Source organism: Micrasema longulum, unplaced genomic scaffold, assembly GCF_059751315.1.
Source record: "Micrasema longulum isolate JH-2025_06_02 unplaced genomic scaffold, ASM5975131v1 h1tg002148l, whole genome shotgun sequence".
Lineage (NCBI taxonomy): Eukaryota > Metazoa > Arthropoda > Insecta > Trichoptera > Brachycentridae > Micrasema > Micrasema longulum.
Genome location: NW_028279313.1, coordinates 371606 through 396318, shown reverse-complemented (window position 1 = coordinate 396318; position 24713 = coordinate 371606). Strand labels below are relative to the sequence as shown.

Sequence of the window (24713 nt, the reverse complement as noted above, 5' to 3'; positions counted from 1 at the left end):
GCTCTTTTAAGAACATGTTTTTAATTTTTCCGTTTCTTTATTTTGTACTAAGTAAATATCAAGTTATTTAAAGCTTTTAGCCTGAATAAAATACCCGGTATACGACTTAACTAATAAAAGCATTAAAATTAATAGATAGTAAGTACTTTCTATTAATTTTCAAAATTAAAGAGATCTTAGTAGACAAACAAATTATTTTAATAATAATAAGGATACGGTCTATAAAATATTAATTAATTATAAAAATAACAAAATTACAGTTTATAAGATATTTAACGATAAAACAAATCGTCAAAATATATAAAGAGAAAATATAAAAAAAGAATGATTATTAAATTTAATGAAATAATCGTTGCATAATATAAAAAATTTATATTATTATTGAACTTTGAGAGATATGCAGTAACAGCACACTTTTCTTGAGCACTATATTAATACTAATATGACAGAGATGAAGAACATTTAAGAGAAGGTAATATAGAAGTCTAAGCATCTACTGGGCTTATGACCTGTCAATGGCTAGTTTAAGTGACCACTTTACACACTGTGTAACATTCACCATTCTGCCTATATTTGAACATCTATATTCCTTCAATTCTTTCATCTGTTGATGTTTGTGAAGATGCTTAGACTTCTATATTACCTTCTCTTAAATGTTCTTCATCTCTGTTGTAATATGTTAATATAAACAGCTCCCCAGGGAATTGAATCCAGTTCTTGTCTACAAAAATTTGGACAAACTCAAAATATTGTTGATAAATTACCTGGTCCATGAAGAAGTATAGAAATTGAAAAAATAATATTTTCAGGCGTTGCCTAGTATGTAGGTGAAATAATTCAATTGGATGAATCTCACCCGCATAAATAAAGGTTTCAAGTCTTTAACTGCACAAACATCAACAGATGAAAGAATTGAAGGAATATAGATGTTAAAATATAGGCAGAATGGTGAATGTTACACAGTGTGTAAAGTGGCCACTTATACCAGCCATTGACAGGTCATAAGCCATGTAGATGCTTAGACTTCTATATTACCTTCTCTTAAATATTCTTCATCTCTGTTGTAATATGTTAGTATAAATAGCTCCCCAGGGAGTTGAATCCAGTTCTTGTCTACAAAAATTTGGACAAACTCAAAATATTGTTAATACTAATATGAATGAAATATTTTTCAGTATGAACAATTAAAATTTATTCAAATCACTGCGCATGATAAAATTATTGTTCTCGTAAAGAAGTTGGGAAGAATTTTGCAATTAATCTAAAATACGCGCAAATCGTCATATTTCGTATAGTTTCACTATTTGCATACAGGTGTGGTTTATATATTGTTTTTATTTGTATCCTTTTTTTTGTACCTAAAGTATGTCTAAGTAATGTAGTTTCTATTTGATTCTTGAACGAATTTTCATTTTATTTGTATGAAAGTAAATTTGTAATTATTGGTCTGAAAGCATTTGCTGATTAAATGCTTTTATAAAGGAACAAACACCCATTTGCCTAATGTATAAATTTAGATTTTAAATGGACATTGATTTATTGTTCCACTCTATTGATTTATCTACTATCTATTACAATAAATAATGTGGGTGGGGAATAGAGAAGCGAAACATAATAAACGACAATATCTTGGGATGACAAATGGCGACAATAGGCCGTGGACAATACCTCCATTAAGCTAGGAGAACATTAACACCAAATATAGTAGACAAGTAGACGTAAAGCCATCGGACCGTCGCTTTTGCTAAGTGTTTTCTGACAAACGAAACTAAATATCACCGGACTGCACTAGACATGTACAATAACTTTACTTTAATAACTACATAGCCATATTATTACTGAGGCATTCACCCCACTTGAAATGTCCTGTTTATAAAGGCATAATCTCTTGATGTTAGAAGGTGCACTTAAATTAAAATTGAATGCATTTAACTTTCTAGGTTGTACGTGTTATTTGGTTTTTAGTTGCTGTACACAACATATAGATATTAAGTATAACCAGGGCGCCGAATACAATGCGAAGTAAAGATAGTTATCTAATTTAAACGAATGATTTTCCAAACTAAAATGTGAATATTTGTATAAAAAATTCAAGTGTCTTCGTCGGCAACATGTAATTTTAAAAGAATCAATCTCTATCTACCTCGGTATGCTCTACCGACTTGTCATCTCGACGTCATATGATCGAATAGAACCAATGAATGACCCCGATAATTAAGTCCGCGTTCCTTTTTTTTTATTTTTTATTTATTTTTCAAAAATATTCTTAAATTAAAGTCCTGCTGAGTTGCATACATACAACTCATTAAAATTTTAAATAGTTCTCATTTATATTTTAAAAAGTCTTCTGTGATAAAAAGTGCCCACATCAAAGCGATCACAATCTCCAATAAATCCCAATTCAAGCAAAAAATGTTCGCTTGAACATGATTTTTATTTGACTTTTGACAATTACTAAGCAGGTATGCTAAACGACCGTCTGTATTTATCTACTGAGCGATTACAAGGCCAGCTCTTTTAACGTCTCGATACGTATACTCAGAAAGATAGTAAAACAGATGGAAAAAAAATAGTAACTAAATTTAGTTTTTACAGTGGCAACATTTGCCGTGCTCTTGTATGTCAATAGCGCAGCATCTAGCCGCTCGTTTTCAAAACTGACAGTCATCTCAGAATTTAATTTAACTTCGAAATTTACTTATTTCTCCTTCATATTTTTAAAAATATTTTAAGGAAAAAAGTGCCAACTTGAGCACAGTGAAAAATTGAAATGAATCGTAAATAAAGGAAAAATTGCTCGGCGGAACAAAATTTATGACACTTTTAATGTGCAGATATGTGTATCAAGGGGTACTAGACCCGTCGCCGTCGGTACAAACCGATGTACTTACATCAAAACTTGATGGTAAGGGGATCGATAGTGTATCTTCGTAATCAGTCGGGAGAATTTTATCTGTAACTTGAATTGGGTTATGGTCCCGTGGCTAGTACTCACAGCTCAAAGGTCTGTTGTTCGAATTCCACTCTACCCCAATTTAATTCATTTTTCTAATTGTAAGTTAGAAAGTTAGTTATTTTTCTACAACTCATTAAAATGGCTCTCATATTGAAATATTTGGGTAAATCACAAGAACGTAAATATTTCTTTCACTAAAAATAAACTGTGACGTGATACTGAAGCTAAGTCATTTAAGTGCGTAGATATGTGTACCGTGACGTACGCTTCCCTTTGTTTCATACGTTTCATATCGATGTACCTACCCAAAACTTAAAGGTGGGGGGTCGGTAGTGTATTTTCGTAATCGCTCGAGAAAATTTATCTCTGGGCCTTATTTTACACAGGGGCCTGACGAGAATGATCAAATGGCTGATTAAAAATATTTTGAAATTGGCGCATTTTAACTGCATAAAGTTTAGATATACTACGAATGATTTTAGCAATGGCGGTTACGAATTGTAGTGGCAAAATATCTTATTCGGAATTAAAAATACTGAAAAATTTTCTGTATGAAAAATAGGATATGCATCCATTTTTTTAAAACATCTTCAATTACAGGTTATCAAAGAAGAATCTTTAAATTTTCGTACAAATATACACATTTTGGTACAAAAAAATCCATTATACTTTGTAGACAATTTAAGATAACGTCCTAACTTCCCATTGTAAACGGGCCCTGGGTATAAAAATAGAAAATTACCAAACATTTCTTTTTAAATATATACATTGTACAATATTAAGTAAAATGCAGTGGTTCTCGTGGTAAGGAGAGGGGTGCTTATTAAAATATGCATAAATAGTTTTTTTTTTATAAGATCAAGTATAATTTTTTTTTAATGTACAAAATTTAACATTAAAATATAAGAATAAGAAAAATATGTACATTCAATTATTATAAATAATGCTTCGTAATAATTTAGGGAATAAAGCGTTATTTTCGTCTTAAAAAAACGCTTCAGGATTTTGTACTCTTATATTTTGTAAGCACCTGACTTTTTTTATTCACAAGCGCGCTATTGAAATATTGTTTTTTTGCAAACATTTAAGGAGAAAAATAATTTTAGAATGGAGACTCTTTAGGTTTTGTCTATTAGGTAACTAATTTTCATTTGGAAGATTACGCACTTGCAAATATCTTTGTGGTAAATTGTTTTTCACAAATATAATTTTCACGCTTTAGCGAATTTTTTATATCAAATATGGGGTTTTGAAACCGATTTTATTTTGTAATATTTTATGGGATTCAAAGATTTTTTTAAAATACGTTCAAAGTGTTCTAATATCTTGCAATTAAAGCATATGGACGATTTAAATCCAGCATGGGAATCAAAATATAAATATATTTCAATCCATATATTCTAATTTTGTCTGCAAGTTTATTTGAATTTATTATATTTTTTTTATGATTGTTTTAGTTTATTTTGCTTTTTATTAATACGATGATAAGTAGGTCAATTAGATTAATTACGTTTTTATTTTCTTATTATGTTAACTATGTCAAATAACTAATTTAAGGCATGTTTCATCATATTTATTGTAAAATGTTTGCCTCGGCACGGGCACGGGACGGGATTATTCTGTAAAAAAAAAATATGTCAAAATTCTGAAAGTATAAATAAATAAAAAATAAATATTCAAACAAAATAAATTGTTTACAAGGCATTTATTATCTACATATTTATGTTGATCGAATTTTTTACTTCGCATTATACATTTTTTATTCATTTTCATGTAACCGATGTTTTTTTTATGTTTACTAATCACTTAGTCATCATCATCATCATTTGCTTATCTACACCTTATGGTGCACTGAGCACTGCATTCGTACTTCGTACGCCAATCATTTAAGGAGAAAAAAATAAGTATCGGAGAAAAGGTTACAAGTTTATAATCGGGTAAGATAAATAATAATGGTCGATGTTTCACAGCATGTAATTTGAACTTAAAACGAAAGTGACACGTCACAAGCTCTGTAAACACCTAGACGTCCAGATTCCCTTCTCAAGAATGTTGCTTTTTTACCACTTTTATTTTCTTTTTTACGCTAAACGATATGCAAAGTAATTCGTAAATTATTTATTTACCGGGCGTCAATGATCCTGGCAACTTTTTAAACGTTCACTACTTATAGAATTGACAACGTCACATTAAAAAAACCTTTAAACCCTTAAAACTCTCTTCTGTTCCCTAGTTCGCCCGCACCTAGAGTATTCCTCTTTTATCTGGTCTCCATATTATGATCTTCACGTCAAAAATATTGAATCAGTTCAACATCGATTTTAGGAAAGATAGACTGGAGTTGGGCTCATTCAGAAACCAATATACGTATAATGAGTCGAATATATCTTCTCTTCAAGACCGTCGAAATAAATCCGACCTTCTAGTCCTGTTTAAAATTCTCAACTCACTCTTTGAAAAGCCTGAACTACTGAGTTTAATAATATTAAATAGTGCAAATAGAAACTTGCGACAAAACTTACTTTTTATACTCATAACCATAGAACTAACTATGGTTTTCATTCCCCTATGTCCAGAATTCTTAGGTCTGCCAACAAACATACCAGTCTTGATTTCTTTGATAACAAGTTCTCTTCTTTCATTAAATCACTTAATTAAATTCAATTATAAACACTTATCTCCCACTGCCACTCCCACCAAGTCTACTATATACCATTGTGTCTTTCTACTTTCTTTTATAATAATTTAATATATATACAAATGTTATTAAAAATGCCCATTAGGCGTATATACGAGTATAAATAAATCTCGTCCCAGCTCGGAAAAAAAACGAACATATCGATAGCTTGCTTTATTTAAGTAGTTCCTGGCGCGTGGGATAAAATAGGTGGGTTCAACGAGCGTTCGGGTGCATTACACCCAGATTCACAGTTTGTGTAACATTTTCAGGCACATACAATACAGAAAAATATATCTGAGTATTTTTTATGCCCAAAATTTTATGTATTTTTCAATTGCATCTATTATATATTCTTTCTCAACATTATGTTTTTATTTGAATCTCAGTTTATTTCCAATTTTTTATTATTTTTCGAAGAAAAATTTCAGTATTTCGTTGCCACTTTCCACATAGCTTCACAATTAATTGAATAAATGTCTAATGAAAAAAAAACTGTATGTTTTTTTTAGAATTCGAATAATAAAATGTACATTGCAGTTTACCCGTGTAAGAAATAAAAAAAAAAATAGAAATATAAAATGATGAATAATGTATTTTTAACTATGGGTGTCTCACATTCGGTTCATCTACCGCGTACTGTAAAATATTGACGCCGGGTTAATGTTGGAAATTAATTTTATTTCACTCTAAATAATCATATGGTAAGTTTTGATTCTTTTAATCTTTTTAACTAGATTTTACCCGCGGCTTCGCCCACGTGGTATAAAGGAAAAAATATTTAGGTAATAATGAATTATTTGTGTCGTTTATCAATAAGAATTTTCCCGATGGAATGATATATTTTATCGGGATTGAAAATAGCTTGGTCTTCCAATTATCGCTTTAAAAGAAATACGACGATCCGTTAATTATGTAGTTTCATTATTCTGTTCACAAATCCAAAATCCAATGAGGAAGTTGAGTGGTTTTTTTCATAACTTTTAATTTGTTAAAGACTTTTAAACTATGTCAAAAAAAATATTTTCTTTGTTTATATATCGTATTATCAGCGCTACGATTTTTTAAAGTGTTGTATTTCTGAAATATTATAACTCGTCTATCAGTGGTGTGTTTGAGAAGGATACTGTCTTTCTTTGGACATATTGCTAGACGTGAGCCAGACAATCTAGAAAAGGCAATTATGTCTGGCCGAGTTGAAGGTAGGAGAAACCGGGGTAAAATCCCATATAGATGGACTTACTAAATAAAGGTGGCTACGGGGCTAAAATTTGATGAGTCAGTACGTCGGGCTGAGGACAGACTGGAGTGGAACAGACTAATCAGAAGTGTTTATGGTGATCACGATCCTCAGCATCGAGGGACCGACTTGGAAGAAAATTTCTGAAATAACTCCGCGTGTGACGTTAGAGGTTCACTTCCGCTTATTCTCGATCAGTTCTTCCCGTTGTTCCATTCACGGCAAGCAAACCGGAAATCTTCCATAACTCTCTCATCATTGGTTGATTCATATGAACGAGTGACGTCGTTCAAAGTTGTTCGTTTTTATCAAAATGTTTTTTTATTATTTTTTTCGTACAGTTTTAGAAAGCTTTGCGGTACAATTTAATGCTAGAATTTTTACCGCGCGCAAGAAAATATTTATTGTATCCAATTTCCCGTAGGGCTGAAGTTTCTCATAACAAAACCAAAACGAAAAGCTAACCATAGATAAAGCGTCAGTTATAGAAATTGAAAGAATTCATTTCAAAATCGATTCTTTCTGACATTCCACCTTACCGCCTCTTTATTTTTTAATTCGGGATGAAAAATGAGTATCCTGTTTTACTTCTCACCTCTCCGGCTAAAAAAATATGTCAATCAGTCGCTCCGTTGAGATGTGAAGGAAACACAAACAAGCTAACAAACACACTTTCGCATTTATAATATTAGTATGGATTTTGTGATTTATTCCAACCAATTATTAAAAATAAAATCTGTTATTTATTATTTCGTTTCAATATGTAAGTACGTAAAAATAAAAATTAAATAGATACTAAAGTAAAACAAGCAATGTGTCTATAAATAAATTAATACCGAGACTTTTCTTCACACAAATGTGTAATAAAAGGAGAAGAAAAGATAGGAAATGTTTCTTCAAATGTGATTTAAACAAAGTTGTGGTAGAGATGTCTAATCACCATGTGCAGGTAAGTAGGCATATCCCAAAAACAATTGAAATAAAGAAATGAAAAAAAAAAAATTCGTATATCAATCATAACACTGCTGTCAACACTAGGAGTACTTTATTGTTTCATTTTGTCCAATTCTTTACTATCTTATAAGTCCACAATATCAACTTTATTTGTAGCTGCTCGTCAAACTATTATTGTCAATTCAATTCCATAAATTAAAAAAATTCTTGTTTATTTTTATTACCTTATACTTGTTTTTTATGTTTTACTTTTATATAAAATTGCATTGTAGTATTGGCAAATACGCATTTCATATATACATATTTTTATTTCTTCTTTTTTCGCGATAATAATATGCTTGCTTGTTTATTTGTCTTTCTTGCTTACCGTAACACATTATTTACTGTGTTTGCTTTACAGAATTTATTTCATAAGCTTATATCTTTGCATTTTTTGTTTATATGCTTACTGTTTTTTCTTGCATACCTTTGTTATTATTGTTTTTTTTTTACTTTGTAAAACTTTTTATTATATCCTTTCTAACTAGTTTCACATATTTTTTCTGTATATTCTGTGTTTATTATTTAGCATGTTAGCATGTATTTTATTTTTATTTTTTGTAAATGCCTTTTAGGCGTTAATGAACAAAATAAATAAATAAATAAAATTAGTATACATAATTCTATGTTATCAATTTTATATTTATTGGATTTAATTACAAACAAATAATAATTTTAGTTTGACAGGGATTATCTACTTTTGACAGTCGAGTACTTTAACCCTTACCGGCCTAAGGGGGAGTCTAAGGTCCCCCAGGGCTGGTATTCCGAACGCGTTTACAGCGCGCTATAATGCGTATTTAGTACGTAAAAACGCGCTATAATTTCGTTTGGAATACCAGCCCAGGACCCTGATTATAATGCGAAGTTAACAGAGTTATCTTCGACTGTCTATAAAGAAAAATCGATGTGTGTGTGCGAAAATTAGTATATTTAAAAAAATATGCTACCCGATTACAATAAGAAGTTAACATATATCTTTAATTTTATCTACAAAGTAAAATTAAGTTTTCTGCATGAAAAATAGAATACGTTTACGGTTTTTTTTCTAAACATGTTCAATTACCGGTTACCGACAAAGACACCTTGAATTTTCATACAAATATTTATACTTTCGTGCATAAACATCGATATAAGTTTATACAGTCTCAGTATTTACTGATGAAGATAGTCGTTCATAATTGTGGCCTTGGTACCCATCAGGAACTTGCGATTTTTTATCACCTTCAGGCTCGGAAAATTAGAAACATAATTTTTGTGCAAAAATTAACTTGTCTCTCTGTTAGGAATATTTCCTAACTCGATATTAATTTGTATCATGAACAAATTCTATCATTACAAAATTTTATTCTTTTATGATATTATCTTTATATATATAATTCCTCTGTACGTGTGATGTCACTGAACTCCTTCTAAACGGCTAAACCGATTTACGTGCGGTTTTCAGAGAAATATAGATATTTGCGCTGTGCGTGGTCGTAGATATTAAAATATTCAATCTAATGTGTAAAAAAGAAGTAAAGAGCATAAATGTTTTATTCATCGATCTACCAGGGCTATGCAACCCTGCTTGAATGCTCAAGTAGAATGCATTTGCAAAAAGTGGTATAAAAAAGTTTGTTTTTGAATGTTTACAAACAGCATTTGTTTTTTGTGGATCTCAATCAGATTTTTTCCTAAAATTCTTAATAATTTCTACCCATTTATTTCTTTTTACTGGATTTTTGGAAATACTAAAATAATATTAAATTTTATAATTTTTTTTTAAATCGTATTCCTACATAAGTACACCCCTGCTGTTGGCGAGAAGACTGGAGTTTGATGTTTGCAAAAAGAGTGCCATATTTGAAAAAATATTTATTTTATGTTTTGGAATTCAACCATAAACAATTACCTACTTAAATTTAGTATTTGAATATTAACAATTTTGTAATTTAATCACAAACAAGTACCTAGGTACCAACTTGTCAATAAAAAGTATTTTTCCAAGGCAAGCCAATGTTTGGGCAGGACAACGTCTGTCGGGTCAGCTAGTTTACATATAACTTGTTTCTCTGTTAGGAATATTTCCTAACTCGATATTAATTTGTATCATGAACAAATTCCATCATTACCAAATTTTATAATTTTGTGATATTATTTAGGCCAATTGCTTTTTTATTAGATATTTCTTCAAAAGGGATGAAACTGTTGAGAATATGTAAGTCTAAGCATTTACAGAGCGTATGATCCCTCATTGTCTGGGTTGATAATGAAAATCATTACTTCTATCAATTAATCATCATTCCCTTTCCACACCCAATGGTGCATAGAACACTGCATTTGTAAATCAAATTCCGCGCAATACGATCATCTGTTAATAAAAGTGCTTCAGGAATGATAAAATATTGCAGTTGACGTTCCTGCCAGGAATGCAACCCAGGACCTCAAAAATGGCCGAGGAGCGAGCTACTAGATTTCCTTACTCAGGATTTTTACCTGAGAGCAGCCATCGAGTCAAAAACTCTCGTCCGGGGTTCTGGTTCTATTTCACATACAGAACAGCTATTTTTCATCTGCCCGGACAGAGTCATCACTTTACACACTTTGTAGCATTCACCATTCTACCTATAGGTACTTTATATTTTCTAGACCTCCATATCCACGTATCGCATTTTTCGATTCTTTATATATGCTTGGAATGAATATTACATTCCCATGCGTGTTGGTTTACTATAGAGAATGAAAATATGGAGAAAACTAGCAAAATATGTATATATATTTTTTTTAATAAAAAGAAATATTTGGGTTCTTATGATTTACCCGAATATTTCATTTTGAGGGCCATTTTCAATGAGTTGTAAATAACTCACTATTAGAAAATGGGAATCGAGTTGGGGTAGAGTAGGATTCGACCACGGACCTTTGGTCCGTGAGTCCGAGACACTAGCCGCAGGACTACAACTCGATAATATTGTTGAAAAGGGGTTAGTTTTTGGGGGTTTTTCATAAACAAATAATTTTAAAATGAAGCTTTAAAAACAAATTTATTTCCATAAATAATATCATTGTAATTTGTGTATGGTAACAAATTAAAATACAAAATTGTATATAAAAAAAATCTACCTACATTCTAAATAAATTAATGTTATAAAAGGACTAGATGTTCTTAAAAAAAAATTGCATTATTTAAAAACAGGATGGTAAAGAATGTTATATCACATAAATTTAATACACATTATTTTATAATAATTTAAATGGTATCTAATATGTAAAGCCACACTTTCTCATATTTTATTAGGTGTTTCTATTTGAAGGGCAGTCAGGCATCATAAACTACAAATACATTGTACATCCATTGTTAAAAATTCACTAAAAGACTGAATGTCTGAAAAAATGAGATTAAGTTAAGTGTGCAGTAATTGATAATTACAAATAAACAATAATAATAACTCCGATAATTTTGAAATGTCTTTGTAAAATTGGAGCGCAGGTAATTGAGCATGTCCATCAATATAAATATTTAGGATGCTGGCTGAGTGATAAATGGGATCACTCACTAGAGATTAAAGTCAGAATAGAGATGGCCCGAGACTGCTTCTTCAGGATGCATGACCTTTCCAGTAAAGACTTTAATTTAGACCTTCGAATGCGCAGTGCAGGATGTTACGTTTTCTCCGTACTTTTTTACGGCGTTGAAACGTGGACACTCACTCAAGGCTTTTGAGTCTGTGTGAAATTGCTCTCCGTGCATTTGAATAATATATATAATATAAGCCTTTTACTAAAATAACAAAATATATATTTTAAAAACTAATGACACTTGGAATAGTTTGGTTATTTATTTACTTGATAAATATGAAAAGATAATCATACATATTATGTCTACATTTATTAAAATTACAATGAGAACGTTCGGTGTTTTTTATTATTTGTTAATAGACTGTTAAACTGAGACAAAAATTTATTTTTAAATTTTTATGTATCGTATTATCAGCACTATGATTTTTCAAAGTTTTATATATTATTTTTTGCACCACAACAGGCCGGAGGAATTACAGTGGTGAATTACAGCACAGAACACCCAGGCTTGAGAAAAATCACATTGAATTTTTGTGTTCTCACTGGGAATCGAACCCGAAACCTTCCGTTTGTGAGTCAAGCGTCTTGACCACTGTACCACGGAGACCACCTGAAATTACTCTGCATGTGACGTCTCAAGTTCTCTTCCGCTTGTTCCCGGCCAGTTCTGCCGATTGGTCCGTTGACGTACCGTAAACTGGAAATCTTTCACAACTCTGTTATCATTGGTTGATTCAAAACTAGTGACATCGTATAAAGTAGTTTGTTTATATTCAAATATTTTTTTATTATTTTTTTCATACATATTTAACAAACTTTGCTATTCAAATGCTCTAATTTTTACTGCGCGTAAAAATACATTTTTAATATTCAATTTCCCGTAGGCCTGAATTTCCTCACTCCTAACAAAATAAAAATAATGTGCTAGTAATTATTAAAATAAATAATCATTCCAAAAATGCTTGCACTGGATAATTACAAAGCCAAATTCAACAATTTACACATATCAATTAATTCGAGTTTTTATTTCCTACTTTTTAAGTATAGTTAAAAAAGCATGTCTTAAAATTTACTGTGACCAATTTCAGTAAAAATTCAGAATTACGTGAAATTTGAGTTATTTTCAAGTAGATTTTTTAAACAAAAGATGAGATATAAAATTTTCAATTTTTGGTAAACTTTTGTTACCAAGAATTGCAGGTCCTCTTTGTAAAATTACAAACTAAATAAATAAATAATAATAATGATAATAAAAATAAAATAAAATAAAATAAAATAAAATATTATAAATATTAAACATTTAACATGTTCGCCGACAGGATCCAATCAGTGGACGCTTTTTTCTCATAGGATCCACTCATATGGACACATGTAACTTTCTAATTTTTTGGAATATTTCACTTCCGATTGGACCAGTTAATGATTTGAAGTAAATCTTATTTTACTATTTCTCGAATATAATTACGTAAGTTATAGCCTTTATTTCACTATCAATGTCTTTTGGAGTGATAGCTGTAATTTCCTAAATGAGACATTTTTGACCGTCATAATAAACCGCATAATTGCAAATATGTTAATATTACTTTCTATGTGGAATATTTACGTGAAGTGTTTATTTGTGTTAGTGATTCTCATTCTTCATCTGAAACAGAATACTGGTAGTTGCCTCCATTACCAAAAGATATTTTCCTCCATTTTCATAGTGGTAAATCAAACTGTGCAAGTGTTTTCACTATTGTGACGAGAAGACATGACCTATCGTCTGTTTTGAGATCGAGCGGTGGCAGGTCGCGGAACACCAGATATTCCTGTCCTCGCCGACCTAGGTCGCCTCTCTGTAGTGACTCTGGTCGTAACGCTGCTGCCGTAAGTAAGGTATTGCCCAGACAGGTCGACACTCTCATGCTGCAAAAAATAAATAATATATTATTTAACAACATTTTGAGTATGACCAAATGTTTGTAAACAGGCTGCATTTCACTCCTTGGGCAGTTAAGATTTAAATTTACTGCAACAGAGAGGGAAAACATACCAGTTTTAAGCCAACCAATGACAGGTCAAAAGCCCTGAAAATCCCTAAACATCCTATTCCCTTCTAAAATATGTTTTACCTCACTGTTGCAATAAATTACATACAATATTTTTTATAATTAAATCAGATGAATCTCACCCGCATCAAAAAAAGTTTCAGCTTTTTAACTTCACAAACATCAACAGATGAAAGAATTGTAGAAATATGGATGTTCAAACATAGGCAGAATGGTGAATGTCACATAGCTTGCAAAGTGGCCACTTAAACCAGTCAATGACAGGTAATGAGCCCTGAAAATGCCTTTACATTTTTTGTCATTTTTTTTTTTTTTTTTGCACCACAACAGGCCAGGAGGCCTAATTACAGTGGTGAATTACATCACAGAGAACCCAGGCTTGAGAAAAATCACATTTTTAATTTTTGTGTTCTCACCGGGAATCGAACCCGGAACCTTCCGTGCGTGAGTCTAGCGTCTTGACCACTACACCACGGAGGCCGCCTTAACTTCCTTACCCTCTTCTCTTAAATGTTCACCATCTATGTTGTAATATTATGTTAAGTATTATTTTGTTCAATAGATTGGGATTGTCCCTCACATATAATTAATTTTTAAGATGACTTTTTCTTAGCTTTTTTAACTTTTAAAATTTTCTTTTTGTTTTTGCTAATGGAACTTGGGATTTTGTTGTAACCTTATTTGAAAAACTGGTGAAAGCCCAAACAAATTGTAATTTATATAAAATTTAAGGTGGGAGTTTGTAAAAATTAAAGTAAGAATCGTCAAGTTGTCAAGGCACACATTTTATTTATTACAATTTGCACATATTTCCAAGTTGCATAACTGTGTATTGACTTTCATTGAAAAATTGAGTAAAATAAGATTCATTGTAGAAATTTGTATTTTGAAAGAAGCTTCCATGACGTGGCTATGCCAAATCTTTATACTACAATAGATTCATAGGATGCTAGCTACCTCATAAAGATTTGAAGGTTTCTCTTAAGAATGTTGGTTCATCTTAATGCAGCTCTAAACAAAAATAACCTACAAACAATCTACAATTAAGTACAACACATAAAACATATTGTTGCCTTAATTTGAATACAACGTAAATCACTCAATGATAATTTCACAGAAGACAATTAAAACTTCATAGATCAGTAAAGTTGTATAAAAGTATAGTTAAGTGTTGTAAAGTGTCTTCCTTTTTTACCAAATATTTTGTTTTTGATTTTGATTTTTAAGTGTTTTATCCAAACAAATATAAACTATTGTTCTACTGATTTGCGCATATTCCAAGGAATGTGCATCTTCTTTGAAAAACACATTGTTCAACAAATGTGTTTTATCTCTTTTCTGTCAACAATTTCTTCATCCAAATGACAGAGACAGATCCTATTTTATAGGGTGAAAAATATTAAATCATCTGCTCTACAAGTGTATAGCTTATGTTAGGTTTTTGTTATTTTCATTGTGTGTTTTGTAATATAAATAATATAGATGTACATAAATTCCTTGTTTTTAAAACTGTCTAAATATTTTAATTATCTTCGTTTTTTTAAGTTGGTCTTCTTTGTTTATTCTCAAATGTAATTTTAAAAAAGTACTTTGTTAAGTGACCTCGGCGCGGGAAACCCCAGTGAGGTCACATTATTTTTATTATTAATTATAGTTTGTAAGCAAAAAATATGAACAAATAAATAATTAATCTCAAATACAGAAAAGAAAATCTTTCGTTGTATTCAAATTAGGATGACGATATGTAAACAATATTTACCTCTCTTTCTTTATTTTGCATGTTCAATATGTGTTGCTTCCTCATGTTATTTCCCGTGTAGGCGACACATCTAACTTGCCATTCTCCAATATCTTCATTCCAGTGTATGTATTGTTCCAGCAGTTTCTAAAACCAATATTAATATTATAATTATTTGTTATAGGCAGGCCGTCTTGCCAGCGTTCTTCTTTCAAGAAAGCAACCAAATGGTTTTTAAACTGGTTGACTGAAATGTAATAACTAGGCTTGGCAATTTATTCCAGTCTGAAACCACCCTGCTAAAAATGAAGTTTTTTATGGGATTGAGATGAGTAACGATAGAGCGTCCAGTTATTAGTTCCTCGTAAATTGGTTTTAGGATTTAATTAATACATCTCATGCAGGGGGCAGTCATAATAATCATTTAGCATCTTATAAGTTTATATAAAGTCCCCTTTCTTCCATCATTCTTCGATGATGTAAATCTTAGGCTTTTTATATAAATATTTTATTTTTATTTTTGGTATTCTTTAATAATATGTATGCTTTCACTTTCCATTATATTGTATGATAACTCAACACAGGCCTCGTAGAATTAGGGATATGTTATTATTTTTGTAATAATGTATCTTTATAATAATAAAAACACATATATTTAGTTTTATTCCACTTTTATTAATAAATATTTACCAATGACCGGGTTTCGTCGTGATCGACATCGTCCGTGTAATGTATTTTTGTAAGAATAAATCAATTTAAAAAATATATTATTTTCACAAATATTTCAATCAGTCTTAAATAACTTGTGGGGAAAATTGAAATCGAGTAGGATTTGGGACCTTCGATCCATTAGGACAACCTGGTTCATCAATAATATGATATATTTCAAAGGAGAAGAAAATATATATAAATGGTTTTTGAATAACAAACTACTACATAACACAACATAAATGAATTTCTAGTTAACAAACCTGATATTCTTTAGGAATATAAGAATCAAGGACCAGATCGGCAAGTTGTATTTCCCTCTTCAGGGCTCGGATATTGTCCAATATCCCCTCCATTTCCCTTTGCTGCTCTCTCATCTGATCTGCTAGTTCAGCCTTGGCTGAGTTCAGTAACTGCACAACTCTTTTCAGCTTCTTAGTTTTAGCAGCATTTTCTTCTTGTAGTGTTGAATACCTTTCTTCCATATCGAGACGCTCCGCCTGAAAACCAAGTGATTCAGAAACACTTTTGCGATTTAAATTATCTATAATATTTATTAAATCATCATTTGACCTGAAAATAGATGCCTCAGACCAATTCTGGGTGGGCGGCGGTTTGACTTTGTAAGGAATGTGTACATAAGACCAGCAATCTTCGACGATAACTGCTATCAAGCAAAGGTGATACGGCTGGCTGACCCATATACTGTAGATGCCTCCCAGAGCCATAACATCGCTTATCTTCTATACAAAACATGCGCTTCTCGCGGTCCTGGTCATCCATAACCGACAATACTAGATGCGAATAGACTTGGGAAAATGAGAAAATTTTGTGGATATAGTATACTACACCAGGGAGCGGACATTTTACAAAACTTTCATACCTCTTTTCTTTGCAAATGTGTTTGAAGTCTCTCCTCATTGATTTGTCTGAGCTGCAATTCCTTGGCAGTCTGTTCCAGCAATTGCTGTTGAGCTTCTGCCTTCTCCAAAAGATTTTCCCCACCAACCAAAACCTTACTCTCCAGTCTCTGAAGCTTCTCTTTGAGATCTAACTGCGCTTGTCTGTAACAAAACACATATAAGTGTGACCCAAAAAAGAAATTTTAAAGGCATTATCAATTAACTCTTAAAAAACAGTGCTAAAAAATCATTCTAGAGATGGTGCTGTAACATCGTAATACATTAAGCAAAAGACAACATTTTTAAAATACAGGTATTTGAAAACAAAAAATTAACACATATATACTGTTTAATGATCTGTTTTTCCATATTTTGTAAAAATTCATATAACTTTTGAAAAATAATAATGTAAAAATATATTTGAGTACAAAAATTAATAAACAAGATTTTTTATTGCATTTGCACAATGCAAACTTCAGCAGTTTTGCGCTCAAAACATATATTAAGAGAATGAGGAAGTTCAGTGGTTTTTTTCTATATTTTATTTGTTAATAGACTATCAAACTAAGCCACAAAATGTTTATTTTTTTGTATCGTATTATCATCGCAATGACTATAAGATTTTTCGTATATTTGTAATTGCTCCGCGTGTGACGTCACTTGTTCTCTTCGGTGAGTTGTCCCAATTGGTGGATTAGCTTCCTGGAAACCGGAAATCTGTCACAACACTCTATCATTGGTTGATTTAGAAGAACTTGTGATATCATTTAAAGTAGTTCGTTTTTATTAATTTTTAATTTAACGTTTTGGAGAAACCTCGCCGTATACTTAAATGCTCTAATTTTTACTGCATGTAAGAAAACATTTTTAATCCAATTTCACGTAGCACTGTACTTGCTTATTAGATGACTCTAGTGAGGAATTTAAATAGGCACGCTATTGATAGTCGCAACAATAGTTCGTTCAGTTATGAGGAAATTATTTTGAATTTTTCAAATTACATACATAACATATATAATTTTTTAACGTACTTGGTTCTCTGCAACTCTGCTCTCTTTTCTTCCAGAGCTTTCTTAGCCAGGTGAGCTTTCTCAGCGTCTGCTTTTTCAGTTTCATCCAACTCCTGCAAGTTGAGACATTCAATTATAAAACACAAGATTACACACATATTAATGAATGTAGAAATCAAAAACTACTTGAAAACTTTAACACAATAATCGATAGATGGGCAATTTATTTATTTATTAAAATAAGATTATAGCATTGTACATTATTATAAAAAACACAATAAAAAGTATAGGGACACAACAACATAAACAAAACATAAGTATTACTTTTTTCCTTCGTCTTACAGTTCCATCTTCATCGACATAATCTTCAATTTCATCAGCGGAATCTGATACTTCAATATCAGAAAGGCCATTTTCAGAATCAGATCCAAGATCTGAAAAATAAATGCATATTTAATTATCACGATATTGTATACAGTAGCTCAATTACAAAAACATCACTATAGTATAATTTTTTAAGTTTAGGCGACCAAAAGTATATTATTTATTGAATTCCAATTTAGAAAAAAATAATTTGACCACTTGTTGACACTTCATTGATTTCTCTCATCTGTCAAAATAATGTAGTATGTTTATACTCAAATCCCTGTTTTATTTTGTTTCGAAATCAATTAAAATTATCATACCATTAACACCATCCTCCAGTTGTTTCCGTAATTCATCAATCTCTTGTTGGAAGCGAGTAAGGAGAGCATCCTTAGGCTCCTCATTGACGTGAGTCTTATTTTCAATATTCTTAGCTCTGTTGGCATACCTCAAGGTACTTATAGTTTCCACGTAATTAGAATCTGCGGGACCGATGTTAGCAATCTATAAACAATAATGATCAGAATGATTAAATTAAAAAATGCCACGAATAAACCACAGTGATAACACATAATATTATATTTATACCATAACAGTTTTGGAATTTCCTCCTAATGAATCTTGCAAGAGTCTCGTGAGCTTGGAGTTTCTGTATGGAATGTGTGTACTCTTCCCGTCCACTAAAGCCGATATAACATTCCCTAGTACAGAAAGGGATTGGTTTATTTTAGTTGCTTCCTTCAGACGAGCACCTGCAGCCTGGGTTTTACTTTGTCTTTCTGAACCCTAAAATTATATTTTAAAGATATTTAACAAAGTATTTTTTTAATGCTTTGAAAGTACCTCAAGCGTAATCAAGCTATGAAAATATATAACGCAATTAGGAAAATATTTTTTAAGATAATTAACAAAGAAAAGTGTTATCTAAGCAAAAAGAGCGATTTACTGAAATGGAGATATTAAGAATCAGGTTAAAGAGTTTGTGTATCTGGGAAGTAAGTTTACTAGGGATAGAAAGATATTGCAAGGAGGGTGAGTGCCGGGAATAGGGTGAACGGTACACTTAAATCAACCTTGGTAAATAAATGTTCGTCGCAGGTGAAATTAGCAGTTTACAATGGAGTCCTGGTGCCGAACCTTATGTATGGGAGCAAAGTATGGAATTGGAAAATCAAGGATGAGAGCATATTGAATGCTGTCAAAATGCGATCTCTCAGGCGGATGTGTGGTAAAACTATGTATGATAAGTGAAAAATGTCGAGATCCTAACATAATACTGAGGCTAACACAGTAAGGCTGAGATAAGCATTTATCAACAAAATCAAGAAAGGAGTGCTGTGTAAGTTTGGACATGTAGAGAGAATGGACAGCGAAAGAACAACTAAAAAGATTTATGATACGAACATTGGTGGATGCAGAATACGAAGACCGAGAAAGACCATGCATGATCAAATTCAACAAATACTTGAAGATGGATCTGTCAAAAGACGGAATAATCATTGTGCAAGTATGAGAAGATGTATGAATGTCGAGGAAGCAATACTGACTAGTAAGTGGCATTCTATCCTTTCATTTATCTAAGCCAAGGTAACTAAACTCACCGCTAAGTCCACCAAATGAAGTTTGCCCATTTTGACATGCTGATTACCATCAGCTCCTAAGGTACTAGACTCCACCGTAATGGAGAAAATTGCGTGAGATCTGGAACTTTCCGTGTTCATTGCGGTCGCTCCGACTGCGCGGTTTTTATTCCCCATTTCCATAACCCTTTCCAACTCATCAGCGTTGTGGACAACGTATCCGGTCAAGTCCTTGACAAACACTCCTATGTCCGGACGCTCCTTTACTTCCAAACTCTGCTTGTTGTGGCCTTTGGAGCCCAAGAGATCTCGAACTTCTTCATTGTATATCTCCAAGTATGTCACACGCACCAAAAACCTAAGAATTTAAAATCATAATATTATTAATTATATATACGGCCTAAGGAAATCACAACAGTTATACGGAGAAACATATGTAAAAAAAAAATTAACAAAAAGAACATAGAACTATGTAGCAAAGACAAACGAGGGCAATAAAATAATGGTATCCAATATATTCAATAACACAATCAACATATATAAGACTTCGAGCTAACCCATGCCAATACATCTTCATCCCATACTGTATTAATTAATGGTGAAGAGATCTAAGAAAAGCGAGAAGATCTACCCCAAAGAATTCTAATTATGAGAAACATTTTAACAATTTTGGGTTAATTTCATTACATGTTAACTGCTGACAGCACAATATACACTCACTTACAAAAATGAATAATAAAGTGAACAATGAACATTTTTATCTTTAAATTTATAGAATTTAACAAATCATACCCGCTCTATTCACACCCGATGGTGCATAGGGTAATGCATTTCTGTACCAAATGTAGCGCATCTCAATAATCTGTTACATGAAGGTAGTCTTGCAGTCTGATCAGTCTTATGCTTCAGGTGCCAGTCCAGGGATAATGAAGTGTAAAACCACATTTCAAGTTAATGTTTCAAATTGACCTTGTGAGGAATTGAACCCGGTACCTCAAGCATGGTAGGCAAATGCGCCAATCACTATACTAAGAAGAGGCAGACTTATCTCCACTAGATTTTTTAGGATTTCTACCTCAGAATAGCCGTCGAATCAAAAACACTAGTTCAAGATTCTGGTTCTATTTCACACGGAGAACTGTTTTGTTCATCCGCCCGGACATGGACAAATATCAATATTGATTTTATTTTGACAGTTTAGTTTCAGCACATTAATTATAAATTTATATATATAGCTTGCCCACCACATACCACATCTGAGGATATAAGTCTTATATAAATTTATGTATAGGTAAACTCAGTTTTATTTATCCGACAATCCATAAAGCAAAATAAAACATTTCCAACTTCTAATCGCTTGAGATCTATCAAATCTTCAGAGCACGGTTTAAGTATGCTCGAAATTATATCAAAATGTTAGATTTTGGCTGATGCTCAACTTGAAAAATATTAAATGACAAAATGAGACGTTTTTCATGAGTCAGGTTGATGATTTCACAGATTTGGATATAGAGTAACGACACTTACTTCACATCACCTGTAGCTTTTGCAATATGTCCAAAAATATGGGCGAAGGAATTAGGAATTATTCCTTTTAACTCTGGAGCTGATGGTATGCCAGCCATAGTATATGTCTTTCCGGTTCCCGTCTGTCCATACGCCAATATGGTTCCATTGTAACCTTTCAAGACTTGCTCTACTATTGGACTAGCTGTACGAATGTAAATGTCCATCTAAAACATTTTTAAAAAGATACATTAAAATATTTACAAAACTAAAAATGTTACCATTAAATCCACAACAATTTTACATCTTAATCTTTTAGAACACCGCAATCCGAGAGGTCTATGAGTTATCAATATGTACAGAGAACGAATTCCTCGAGAACCCCATACATAGCTCTGCATAGAATACCAGATGGACAGCGTCCACCAGAGACACCCTCGAAACGTTGGAGAGATGGCTGGAGTTCAGCATCACAAGAAGATAATCCTGTAATAACAGACTCTTGAGTCTACAGAACGTCGAAGAAGAATCTTTTTTTAAATTCAATGTAACTACAAATTAAATTGTAATAATTGTACAGTATAAAGAAAGGTTATTGAAAATCTATATCAAAACTTTTTTTGTTCATTTGAGTTTTTTTTTGTCCGTTTATTCTTAGAGGGAAAATACTAACCCCTTTTTTCTTGAACCAGGAATTGTACTGTTGAGATAAGGAGTAAAAATAATGGCTATATAATCTTGGTGAATTAGCTGAAAGACGTCTTACAGGAATCATTGGGTTTTTCTACTGACATTTATTGGTGGAACTGCATTTTAATTATAATAATAAAAATATATAAATAGTTTTATTACACTTTTACTTATAATTTTTACCAGTGACTGGGTTTCGTCGTGACCGACATCGTCAGACTGGTCTTAGCGCAGTGATTTTTTAACACACTATAGATATCTACCATTGGTGTGTCCCTATTGTTTAGTTTTTATAAAAATAGTTTATTATGGGAACTAGAACCATCCAAAAATCCGTAAAAAAGCTCAGTTTTATCTGCTGACTTCGGCGAATGGTATACAAATATAACTATTTTTGAATAAACGCAAAACGCACTGAAGCAGAAAATTTTATTTTGATACTGTTTAAAAAAAATTAACAAAATCGGTTCAGTTTTGAGGTGCGGAAAACGGGGCAACAAAATATCGATTTTGTCTATTTTCGAATACCGATTTATCGAAATTCTCTGTCCTCACAATTTATGTAAACTGGAACACAAAAATATGAATGTATACTTACATAATTAATTTGGACTAAATACAATCATTAGTATCAAACTTTCGATTGTGTTAATTTAATCTATATACGAGTATATATTCAAATCTAACAATAGCAAAGCATTGCCGGGTTCAGCTCGTCAATTATAAAGGATGATAATAATGAAAAAGATTTTTAAAACTACATATTTTTACAAACCTGAGTTGTATCTACCCCAAATACAGAGTCAAACGAGTAGGCTTTAGGCAATTCATTAGGTAAAGAATTGGATTTTACAACGGTAACCATATTGTTGACAGAGTCTACAGTGACTACATTATGGCTGCCCTCCAGCTTTTCTTTAGCATCCAGTGGACGCACTCGAACCACCACACGAACATTCTCGGTCTCAGTTGAACTCTCCTCGGCATCCTAAAATTGAATTGAATTAAAATTGATTCATTGTAAAAAAAATATTATCTTTTTTTGAACTATTTTAAAAGTGTGCTCTAATAATAATTGATAATATATGTCATTTACAAATTGCTTAACACACATGCCTTAACAAAGTTTAAATTTAGATCATTTTTTTATCATAAATGTTTTTTACTATTTCATAAAAATGTTTTACCACCTTATAAAAAGTCGAATTATGGGACTGCGCCTTCTAAATGGGAGTCTCATGTTAAATTATTATTTAGTATTATGATTAAGTTCAAGTTGACACCATTATTTTTTTTACTAAACTCAAATATCATGGTATTCTAAAAGAATGTAACTTAATAATAATGATACTTTCATTAAAATTATAAACGATTTATTATATTTACTGGTCCTCGCAATGTCCCTAAAATATGAGTATTTCTCTATTCCCCTGTACCTGTGATTCCCTTTATTTCTTAAGTATTAACTCTTCCTAACTTATTCTTTGTAAAAATCAATAAACTGGTACAGCAAAAATACTTATTACGAAATAAATCTTTGTACGTTCTACATTTCATGGTCTTAAATGGTATTCAGAGCCTAATTTGGATGAATTCGTTATCACAAGGTAAAAGTAAATATTCAAGGATCTTTGAATTATTATTTTATGGGTATATTTCCAAATAACAAGCAATATTAGTCAGCCAAGAAAAGAATGGATACTTACAGCCATTACGTTTTGATATGTGTATTTGCAGAAATAAAATAAATATGACTAATAATGAAAATTGTAATAAAAAATATTTTATCACTGACAGTCAAACCCAGGACAATTTGACATTTTGTTCGAAGCTAGGAAAAAACACCAGAACCAAAAACACTTTTCAAAATATCTTTGGAAAACACAACAAGATATCTGTAGTCTGTGAACACAACATAAATAGCTATAGACAATACAATTATCTGCTGTCCGTACTCCGTACCAGCTCCGTACCTCCGTACTTATATTAAATCTTACTTTTGCATAAAAGCGTGATAGGGTATTGCAAATGTTTATTTTTACGTTTTTTTTTTATTCAAATTTATTTATTTTATCTTCCCTATGCGTGACATTCTAAATTGCTACAAAACTGTATAATAGTTATGTTAAATGATTACGAAAAATAACTAAGCTGTAAGTAAAATTGATTACAATTACTTTATATATATTTTTTTATTTAATTTAAAAATTATATTTTCACCTACACACATTGTTGCTTGGTAAAATTTATCAATATTTTGTTCAATATATCATAAACTAATTTATTTTACAAATTACTTCACTTCAAAGGTTAAAAAAAATATTTTTGGCAGTTTTAAATTGAAAATTATATTACCACAACAGGTCATGAGGCCTAATTACAGTGGAGAATTACAGCACAGAACACTCAGGCTTGAGATTTTTTTGTATTTTTTTGTTTCCTCACCGAGAATTGAACCCAGAACCCTTCGTCCGTGAGTCAGCCACTACACCACGAGGAATTTAATACAAACGTAACTATAATTGACATAATGGCCTCATTAATAGTTTCGGGTTTTATTCCCGACGAGATTACAATTATTAAATGTGTTTTTTTTTCTAGCTTCAAAAGTGAATAAATAAAATGTAATAAAAAAGTTTCAGAAATAATACGTCGTACCGTATTTAGTATATCTGTGGTCGCATCTAATATTATTTGTTGTATTCGTAGTAATGTACTGATGAACAATTACGTAAATA

The 24713-nt window shown here is 31.5% G+C and overlaps 1 protein-coding gene across 1 annotated transcript; it reads right to left on the bottom strand.

Annotated features, from left to right (window-relative positions):
• Positions 1-13064: 13064 nt before the first annotated feature.
• Klp64D (kinesin-like protein 64D) lies at positions 13065-23846 on the bottom strand. The gene is made up of 12 exons (XM_088239397.1): positions 23682-23846; positions 22751-22963; positions 21307-21512; positions 19801-20137; positions 18788-18985; positions 18520-18703; positions 18158-18267; positions 17855-17946; positions 16805-16985; positions 16185-16421; positions 15235-15360; positions 13065-13332 (listed from the first exon to the last, which is right to left on the bottom strand). Exons 1-12 carry the CDS (start codon positions 23685-23687, stop codon positions 13183-13185), a joined length of 2040 nt encoding a protein of 679 aa, XP_088095523.1. The 5' UTR covers positions 23688-23846; the 3' UTR covers positions 13065-13182.
• Positions 23847-24713: the final 867 nt, after the last annotated feature.